The following is a 10,285-nucleotide window of genomic DNA, read 5'->3' as shown; positions in this document are numbered from 1 at the left end:
CGCCTCTTCCCGGTGGAGGGGGTGGGGAAGTCCTTTTTACAATGACCCCAGAACATGAAGATGCACTGTAAAAAAAGATTTGTGAAATACACGGTAAATTACTGGCAGCTTTACCGTGAAAAATAAAGTGACACCGTATAAGACATTACAGTATGTTTTTTTGCACCCGTAAAATTCCCAGTTGAGAACCGTTTTGTTTACAGTAAATGATTATTAAAAAAACGGACATGCGCACCCGGGCACCCGGGTGGAACGTGTGCCTCCAGATTCCTTTGGAGACCCCACAGAACTTTGGTCTCAGTTGCTCAAATGTGGATCTTTAAAAAATGAGTTGATGAGATTGTATACAATGGATTTGAAGTAAAGTGCACATGGCGAAGTCAACAGATACTATAGTGGGTTTATTCCCTCAAATCAAACATTTACTTCGGATTTTAAATCAAAGTCACTTAATGCATCACTTAATAAACAGATAAGGACGGTGAGTGCAAACAATTTTATCTCAATAAGGAAATGTGATAAAAGATTGGCTGCCACAGTAAAAGCAGCTCAAATCTCAGATGTATCATCTTTCTTTTGATCAGAGGCAATAAAAAATGGCAATTTCCTTTTTCTGGTTTCGAGGAAATTATGACATTCCTTCCTCAAAGACAGGTCAGAGGTCGGTCTTTCCAAGTTCCGACACGCAAAGATAAAGACTACTCTATGGAGGCCATCAGGGGAAGAGAAACAATAACTGTATGAAGATCAGCCACACTTTCCAACAAATGTGCAGCACTGACTTGTTCTATAGTCATGGGCACCACCAACCCCCTCGAGGGTAACGTGAGGCCCGATCCTGATGTCTAGTTTCCATTGTTTCGGGAGAGACCACCACACCGGGTGTGTTACAATGACAGTGAGACAAATAGGGCAGGTCAGGAAGATTACTGCCAGTAAAAATAGCTATTCTTGCTCAGACATATTTTCACATACAGTGTTTTCATAGTCTTATTAGACAATAGCAGACATGGCTGCAAACACACCCTGCTCACATTGTTCGTGATTCACTTCATTCTTAACTACATACAGAAAACGTCCAAATGACTTTGTGATGCGTTTCAAATCCAAATACTTCACTCAAAACATGCAGTTATGCGGCCTCATTCTCCAGAGAAGAAACGATTGGATTGATTGAGAGACACAAAAGACACATTCAGCGTACGCGTGTTCTTAGCATTTTAGATGTTTATCTGAGTTACTCTTCATCTTCTTCTTCGACCAAAACGCGAAACGCGGCGCTCCGCGTGCCAGACGCCGCCGGCGCGTGACCCGCGAGAGGCGGGAACACGGCGTCTGCGGAGCGGCTTCTCCGTGTGATCAGCGACCGCGGCGGAAGGACCTGAAAAACCAGTAGTGTGTAATGTCCCAGCGAGGGAGTCTCCTCACGCTGCTGCTCCCTCCTCCCCCTTGTTCCTCCTGTCCACTCTCTGCTCCGCTTCGCGTTAACGCACACAGCGGCCCCCTTCGCTTGTTGTTTAAAACGGTTTTTGCGGGTTTGTGTCCGTGCCGCGTGTGGGATTGTCACCTGGGACCTATTTTCTCTCCCGGTGTGGCCCCGACGCTTCTGCTCCTGCTTCCACGTCCCCTCTCGCGCCCAGCACAGCTGCGAGCCGCCAGCGCCTCCACCTTCTGGACTATGCCCCCACCCGCCAGCTGAGGGAGGGGGGCTCTGCGCTGCTCGCGCTCCCACCTGGACGAAAGGCTCAAATCAGACAGGAGACGGTTCGGTAAGTCTTTGTGTGTGTGTGTGTGTTTTCTCCCTATAAACTGTAGTGTGTTGTGGTTGGGAGTAATCTTTCAATGTGTGTGTGTGTGTGAGAACAAATGTTCTCCCAGACACCGCCAAGGTGAGTCTACAGGTGAGTGTAGCTCACATTCCAGAGCGCTGTGCTTCTCGAGGGAATATTGCATTTCAGCACCCGTGTGTCTCCTATTGGTACGTGTTTGTTGTTGTTGGTCCACTTGTAGCTTTATTTACAAGTTGTAGTTATATTTAACAATATAACTCATGTAGCTGTAGTGTGTTTTTATTTAAATGCATGTAATTGCATAGAAGCTGCATTTAAAAGGCTGAGATTGCAGCTTGGATCCCTCTGAAATGTCAGTGGGACGGCTGAGTTAGTTATGAGACAAAGGGATCAAGGTAACTTTTATTAGATAATAAAAGCACATAAGAACATGAATGGGATTTAAAATTACAATCAGCCGGCTATTGCCTTCTTCCATTCATGATCCACGATATAATATCCACTGATTTACATTATGGAATAATAAATATATGAATGCGGTTATTATGAGACTGTAACCACTAGAAGTAGAACTGATTTTCACATGTAAATGATGCTCTGTCTGTCTGTCTGATGATAATCACAGAGCTATTGTTTGTACTTTCTTTTGTTGTCATTTTCTTCTTGGAACAGCCCTGTTTCAAAGGAAAGCTTTATTATCTCGCCATAGAAAGCCTCCTGAACAGAGTCTCCACCATCACCTCTAACTGGTTACGCAGTTATTAACAGTCATTCAGCACACTGAACCTTTCACAGAAAGTGCTCCTTTCAGCAGCAGACATCTTCACTATCAAATGCTGATTGTGAAATGGAGTTTCGGTGGGTGAAAAGTACTACAAAGGACAGCTCTAAAGAAAAACCCGGCTCTACCACATTACTGTATTCTGACTAATATGATCTCCGTATTATTCCTTTGGTGAGCTGTTTAGGGTACTGCTGTTATCATTGGATTAAAACACCATTGGGAAACCGGAATATCCTGACTGGAAAATCGAAACCTCAGACTTTGAGCAGGTTCTTTGTCCTGGTAATATGAATATTAAGGAGATGAATCAGATTTCATCAGGTCGCATGCTTTCAAAATTCATATTTACATTCTGGTGTTCTGACGCGCGTAGACGGCCCTGAAGACATTTCACTCCAGGGCTTCAAGTGGTACAGTTTCGTTCGGCTTGACACCCCCCGGGCGTTGTGGCTACAGGAAGGGGTTGCTGGTCCAAGTCTGGAGTCTTCCATGCTTTTAATGAATATGTCATATGTCATCCAGACGCTATATTTAAGGAATTAAAATCATCTACCAAATACTGACTGCTTTAGCCACTAGCATACAGTATCTTTGCTTTTAGGATAAACAACGTATTTGCCCCGTAAAAATGGATACAGACTACAGTTACTTGGGGTAACAGGAAAAATATTGCTGGCATTATTATTTAGCATGAAATAATAAAGGTAACCAGTTTTCCGATTCCAGAGTACAAGCATTTATTGCATATTTTCAAACTAATGACAGTTCATAACCTACTGTAACTTAATCCTCTGGCGTCTTAGACCTGGAAATGCTCATGTATCACAAGTTAAAGTCCCAACTCTGCCACTGTATCACTGTCAAAACAACAATGAAACATGTTTGATAGCCAGAAATATCACTTCCACCGTATCCCAGCCACCAGTTTTGACAATGATTGGATCAATCGAAGGCCTTTTTGAGAGAAAAACGTGTTGTTTTCTTGCCCTCACACCACAGCGCTTTCGCTTCAGCTCCTGTTTTCTGAATGTCCATTTGTCTTCCCTTTTTTATCTCGCAAACAATAGATTGTAAGCGAGAAGCTGTGGCGCAAACCTGCCGAACCCTCAATGACAAAGTAGCTTCCACCTGAACCCTGTTGTGTGGTTCTTGATATTCATCTTTTTAGAATAGGATATCTATACTAGATCTAAACCATAGATCTTTCAGCGATGTCCCCGGTCTGTACTTTTCACCGCTACACGTCGAGTCAAATGTCTTAACAATACTTCCTCTGTACCACACGCTTTTGTGTTTCATTACATCTCTGATATCACATTCTATCTTATTCCAATTTCAGCTGTACGCTGCGCCGGCGACATGTGAGGGAGGTTGCAAAGTCCTAATTAAAACCCTCTCTTGGAAATCTTGAAAACAAATTTGACGTGAAAGGTGCATCCGACGGCGACCAGACTGTGTTGCGCTCGCTGAACTAACAGCTGCACCTGTGTTGTGTTAACCAGCTTCTTAATGCCTCCTCAAATATTGATCCCGACTGTTGCCTGATGAAGGTCCCGCTTTGAACGTGTTTCATGAATACGCGACCAGGAGCCTGCGTTAAACACGGAACGGGGAAGAGCGCTGTGCCGAGGGGGCAAAGAGGGCTGATCAAAAGCTTTGTCTGGTTTTTCCTCGTATGAAAAAGAGGAAACTAAATAGTTCCTGTTTGGTGTCTGCTCTCTGAAAAGCAATAAACGATGTGTTTACTGAGGGCGGAAGAAAGGATATTGAATCTGCCATGTTAACGAATTGCTGCAGTTTGTGGAACAACAAACAGAACTGTTACTGCAGCAATGAGAAGGCAGCCATTATGATGTCAAAGTCATCGCATTTGTCTCAGTTGTAAATTCCTTCGCTTATGAACATAAAATCTATGTATCCATCTATCTGAAGCAGGCCAATGGTCAGCAACGTCAAATGAAAAGAAGGAGATCCGTAGTTCGTATCAGTTTGTTTTGTGCTTTTTGGAAAATGTTGTTCTCACAATGTGACCCGTTTCCTGTCACGATCCTTTACTGGCATTTAAATTTCCCTTTTGTTATGGTGAGAATACAGGATGTAGGTTTGTTGTTTATGGCTCGATTATCCATTAATAACTCAGTTGACCGGTGGATCATGCTGTTTGTGGTTAGCAAACCGGCTACAGTATGGACACCTGCCGAAGGGGTTCTGAGCTTTGAGCTTTGAGCTTCAAGGAATAGTTCTAATTTGGATAAGAAGATAAATGTGAAGAGTGAGAGTTGAATGATTTTCCCTTCAACCCTTTTTTTTGTCACCTCTCGCATAGTTTTCAACTAAATTTGGGGAGGAGTAAAACATATTGCATTGTTAAATAAATGAACATACGGTAGATTGCACACTTCTCCGCACGTACTCTCCAGAAGAGGTTGAATGCATCTGTCCTATGTGTACTTTGCCAATGACGTGAGCAAGTCTCCTTCTACTGCGTGCTTGAAAGGGAACGTCCTGTTAAACACGATGTTTATGCGTAACGCTGCTCGGGGTAATTATGCTATTTGCTATTCAGGCTTGTGGTTTTCCAGGAGGTCCGGTTGGAGTCACCAGGATTGCGAAGTGTGAACACCTAAGGTGTTTCCTCAGCTGAAGGGCTCTCCCCACCCCAACGTCACCTCCGCCATTGAAACCCTCCCGGAGTCGACACACCCACCCATTACTGATGAAATGGTGTCATGCGGCTGCTCGCGATTCAATACAGTAGCGATTTCAGAAATTCTTGTTCTCGTTAGTCACTTGGAAACGAAATACTGTACTGTTAAGCTTTGACGTTACAAATTCAACACCCGCCTGTTTTTTATTCCTGGTTCTAATCCCTGGTTCTAATCCCTGTTTTTTATCCCGGGTTCTTATCCCGGGTTCTTATCCCTGGTTCGTGTCCCTGTTTCTTATCCATGGTTCTTATCCCTGGTTCTTATCTCTGGTTCTTGTCCCTGGTTCTTATCCCGGGTTCTTATCTCTGGTTCTTATCCATGGTTCTTATCCCTGGTTCTTATCCATGGTTCTTGTCCCTGGTTCTTGTCCCTGGTTCTTATCCCTGGTTCGTGTCCCTGTTTCTAATATCTGGTTCTTATCCATTGTTTTTATCCCTGGTTCTAATCCCTGGTTCTTATCCATGGTTCTTATCCCTGGTTATTGTCCCTGGTTCTTGTCCCTGGTTCTAATCCCTGGTTCTTATCCATGGTTCTTATCCCTGGTTCTAATATCTAATTCTTATCCCTGTTCTTGTCCCTGGTTCTTGTCCCTGGTTCTAATATCTGGTTCTTATCCCTGGTTCTTGTCCCTGCCCTCTTCCATGTCCAGGTATATTTAATCGCACAAAGTCCCTCTGGTCTGTACATTAAGGAATATGGGCCCATTGATGTAGGTCGTCTCTGTGTTCATTTGGGTTTTATGTCAAAACGTTACTTTAGGCGTGTTTAAATGTCTCTATACGTATATAGTGAAAGGCTAATAGCTCTTCTGTAAATATATACACAGGACTAAACGTCATACCGTCTGTACTGTGCAAAGCTATCTTCTGGAGATTAGTGGTGTTAGATGGCTCCGGCGTATTACAAAGCAGCGGCGTTACCAACTTTACGCTGTATATGATTAGTCATTTATCAGAAACTGTCACCTCTGCAAACAGAAAACATGATATATGTCTTTACTAATCTTTACGCCTAATAGTGTGTGTCAACACCGGGGGAGTTGGTTGAGCAATGTTTGCCGTTGAGCAGGACGCTGGTTGAAACGCACAGTACACAAGTAATAGCTCCGAGTGAGGTTATGATTCATGACCCATCAAACGAAGGAGTCAAAATGCCGCGGAGTATTTTTTTTACCGAACCTTCGGCGTATTACAGGAATGCGTCGTGTTCCTCGTCTCTTCCGATGGCCACAGCCGCGCGGTTGTAAACGGTCCTTTTGCAAAGCTGCCGGGACGTGCGTTGCTCGCAGAGGAAACGTAACCTTTTCTGCTCCATTAATACCGAGGGGTTGTGTACACAAGCTGCCGCTGTATGTTCCCATACATCATTAAGAAGAAACGCAGTATATACTATGCAATAAACTAATATCATTTGCGAACAAAAGCGCATATTAAGTGTAGAAGGTGTTTTGTCATTTATTAAGGTGACAAAAACCGACACAGAACTATGTCATTTATCTTTGTTAGTTGGTTCTGAGAATGACCGATCGAAGGAGCAGTTCATCTATCGTAACTGCTCTTTCTTGTTCCTGTGTTTTTAGGCCCATTCAGCGTCAATGTCGATCGTAAAGCCTGACATTCCTTTGACACTTTGACTAAGTAATAATATTTCAACACACTGGGTGATTTTTAAATTAGTCACTGAAGCTGGAGACAAGCGACAGTGAATCGGACAAAATGACAAACTCCCACACATTTCCCAAGGTTTAACTGAACCGCCTGCAAATAAAGAAGGAAAGATACTTTGACGAATCAGGCGGCACAATGGCAGCTGATCCTTTTACATAAGAATGATCCGCATCTCTGGATCACGCTTCAGTGACGCAGTGTCCTTGTCCTCGGTGCAATTAGAGGATGAGGAACTCCCACACTTGTTGACACTCGTTCTTTTCTGGTGTGGTGGAAGCAGAAGAAGAAAGGACTAAAACAAAGGCTTATAATTATAATGAGGCTGAATGTAATCATAATGTACTTTTGTATGGTGTTTGTTATTCGATAGGAACTTTGCTGGAGTTTTGATCTCTGAGCACGCAAAGGAGTCCCCACTGGGCTGAGGGGGAAGTATCAGTTACTGGGACAGCCCTGACCTACAGCTGTGTGGGGATTGTGTCCTAAACGGGACCTCCTAAATGAAAGAGAATCTCTGCACGAACCAACACAATACACAGATAGATACGATAAAAATGACACTGTTAAGATGAACACCAACACAATAAAACTGCCCTGAAGCAATATAACATCCCTTGGGAAAGGCATTGTTGATGGTGTAGGATTAAACGAGGCGTGACTGAGAGGACACGTTTCACATTGGTGCATCTTTACATTACGACATATTTATTGTGATGGTTATGGGAATCCTTTTGTGTTTGCCAACGGTGCGTCTGTTTGTATCGCATTCCGCAGCATTCAGCACCAAGTGTATCGTTTTTTCTCCATCAAAAAGAAAAGGCTCATTCATTTTTTTTGCACAATCACTGCAACACTACAGGTTTAAACATGGTTTCCTGGTTTGTTCTGGCTTGCAGCATTGTGGGCGTGCACATCTACAACCAGGAAGGTTTTCCTAATACCTCCTGCAAATGTAATGCTGTGCACTTATGTGAGAATAGTCAGTTGACCAAAGAGGTTTTTGTTTTTTAATGTGTGCGTTTGTCTTTCTGTGCAGGTTGTTGCTGAAGATGCAAGCGTCAACTGTCTCACCTGTGACCAACCCTTCAAACACAAGCATCACGAAGACCAAAGAACAAATACTCATCCAGAGTAAGGATGTGTGTGTGTCTGTGTGTGTGTGAGTGTGTGTGTGTGTGTGTGTTTTCACATGTCTGCTTCATCTCCTTGGCATCTTGAATTGGATATTGTTTAAACACACCCTCGTTGAATTTGTTGTTTTTTGTCGAGGATCAGGTTTTGAATCTGAACAGTGATAACAGAACAAAACATAAGATAAGATAAGACAAGCCTCATTAATACCAAACTATTCTATGCGTCATGGAGTCTAACCTCGAGGGTGTGTGCTGGAGTGTCACCCGCGCATTTTATAGGACATATTTACCATGTTGTGTTTGTCTGTGAGTGATGGTGTTGCTAGGCTACGACAAACTACTTCATGAGAATACACAGAATCTGCAGGCGAATCGCACGGCACAAAGCAGATTTGGCTGACTTGAAGACAACCTCTTAACACGTTCATTTATCATGCCACGTGTCTCAGGTTCGGGGGCAATGATCGCTGTCATCGTCTTGGGAATCATCATTATTCTCGCCATTCTCCTGATAATCCTGAAGACGTACAACAGGTAGGGCCCCATTCCTGTGTGACAGGACAATTACTGCAAATAAAAGGTCACTGTTCCTGAAGCAAGCAATGCTATTTTTAGGCTGTTCAAGGAGGCGCTTGCTGCTGCTTCTAGTTTTTTAAAGCTGATACAAATAATTGTCCATATCGACATATTCCTTTAGTTCTCAAACACATTTAACTTATTTTTTCAATGCTGTTCTGCTCCTAGATTGTAGTTTCAGTGATTTGGCCTGAGCAAGTAAAACTTATTACCTAATTTGGACAATATTTCTCTAAAGTAGAAGTATAAAATAGATCAACATGGGAATACTTTGTCCCTTCTTGCCAAATAAGATTTCCATCAGATTGAATATCTGAGACGTTTCTATGAAACTACTAAGGAAATCTCACGAGCAAACAATTACTGAACACCACATGGAATGTTTCTGATTAGTAGTGTGAGTGAAGGGACATCAGGCTTTTTATTGTGTTGCCAGGTGGACACATGAATCCCGGGTCCTGGGAGCCAGAGCCAGCTCCAAACCTCGTCCCAAGACGTCACAATCCACAGTTCACAGCAGCATCCCGCTGAGCCCCGTGGACATCCACTCTGTGTCGGGAAGCATCTTCAGCTCAAACCCCATCTCGGAGAACTCCTTGCCGCTGCACCAGGCGGAGCTGAGCAGCTTGGAGGGAAACCACATGGAGCAGTTGAGCACCATCAGTGAATCCAGTGGAATCGCCACGAGCGATTCTACATCAGCCGCAAACACATAGCGACCAGACTGTGGTTTAGTCTCACGAAATGCACCCAGCGGCGTCCCCTCTCTGTCCCACGACCATATATACTGTATGCCGACTGAATCCTGTGGATACTCCCAACGGGACGTTGGGGTTGTCACTGCCAATCTCCACCAGCTGAGCCTCACTGCCACCGTCCCTACGATGACACCGAGATGTACTTGTGGTGTGCAAAAATAGACGCTATGAGCAAAATGGTAACTTAAACAGACACGATGGACTGCATGAAGGATGTTGCATGATGGGAGGCTAGAGACTTTATTGAGAAGAATTGCTTTTTGGATACTGTCAGTGTTCAGAGTAATGACGGCTAAGGTTTCTCCCCAATGGTCCACGCAGATCAATAGTAAAATAATGAAGTAAATGTGGATTAAACACAGTTATGGCTTGACTAGATTGCTCTTAGTGTGTACATTTCTGTATTAAAGTTGACCACATATGGTGATGAGTAAATGTAGGATTAATATAAAGTCAGAGAAGACAAAAACAGGATGAAATACACCATCTAAGTGTGTGATGGATACCATTATGTTTTTTTTAAATGTGTTGATATTACAGCATTCATTCTAAATCTGCTTTACATGGCATTATACTGTCTTTATCTTCTGCTCACAGATTAGAAAGATTAGTTTTCATTAAAGAAATCTTTAAATTGTTTTTTACTTGTATAACAAAGAGACCATAGAAATATTTTTAGATATATGGGTGTCAGCTTAACAATGTAATGTAAATCCTTTTTAGTTTGAAACAAAGGATTTTGCACTTTATTTCCATTTCTCTCTGTATTTGTACTGTTTGTTGTTCTTTAAATTAAATAAGCTTAAAATAAATGATATTGCAAACTTTTGTCAAAATGAAATGCCATGTGTATGACACGAGGACGCAAG

At 42.9% G+C, this 10,285-nt stretch overlaps 1 protein-coding gene across 4 annotated transcripts; it reads left to right on the top strand.

The window, feature by feature from the left end:
* The first annotated feature begins 1,291 nt into the window (after nucleotides 1–1,291).
* On the top strand, nucleotides 1,292–10,228 carry ncmap (non-compact myelin associated protein). 4 transcript variants are annotated; one of them, XM_040199236.2, is made up of 4 exons: nucleotides 1,292–1,769; nucleotides 7,986–8,080; nucleotides 8,532–8,616; nucleotides 9,095–10,228. In XM_040199236.2, the coding sequence occupies exons 2-4, from the start codon at nucleotides 7,999–8,001 to the stop codon at nucleotides 9,372–9,374; spliced, it is 447 nt and encodes a 148-aa protein (XP_040055170.2). In that variant the 5' UTR covers nucleotides 1,292–1,769; nucleotides 7,986–7,998; the 3' UTR covers nucleotides 9,375–10,228. The 4 variants fall into 4 exon arrangements, with proteins under 4 accessions (XP_040055170.2, XP_077946143.1, XP_077946145.1 ...); XM_078090017.1 differs by lacking the exon at nucleotides 1,292–1,769 and adding an exon at nucleotides 1,844–1,889; XM_078090019.1 differs by lacking the exon at nucleotides 1,292–1,769 and adding an exon at nucleotides 1,858–1,901.
* The last annotated feature ends 57 nt before the right edge of the window (nucleotides 10,229–10,285 follow it).

Source organism: Gasterosteus aculeatus, chromosome 15 (genome assembly GCF_964276395.1).
Source record: "Gasterosteus aculeatus chromosome 15, fGasAcu3.hap1.1, whole genome shotgun sequence".
In the NCBI taxonomy this organism is placed as follows: domain Eukaryota; kingdom Metazoa; phylum Chordata; class Actinopteri; order Perciformes; family Gasterosteidae; genus Gasterosteus; species Gasterosteus aculeatus.
The sequence above is the reverse complement of the archived record's forward strand: the minus strand, read 5'-3'. Positions and strand labels throughout refer to the sequence as shown.

Excerpts from the sequence above, each read along its gene's own strand:
- ncmap (XM_078090017.1), top strand. The coding sequence starts at position 1,867 with ATGTTCTCCCAGACACCGCCAAG. Across the intron at positions 8,081-8,531 it reads AGAACAAATACTCATCCAGA|GTTCGGGGGCAATGATCGCT; the intron begins GTAAGGATGTGT and ends CACGTGTCTCAG. Across the intron at positions 8,617-9,094 it reads ATCCTGAAGACGTACAACAG|GTGGACACATGAATCCCGGG; the intron begins GTAGGGCCCCAT and ends TTGTGTTGCCAG.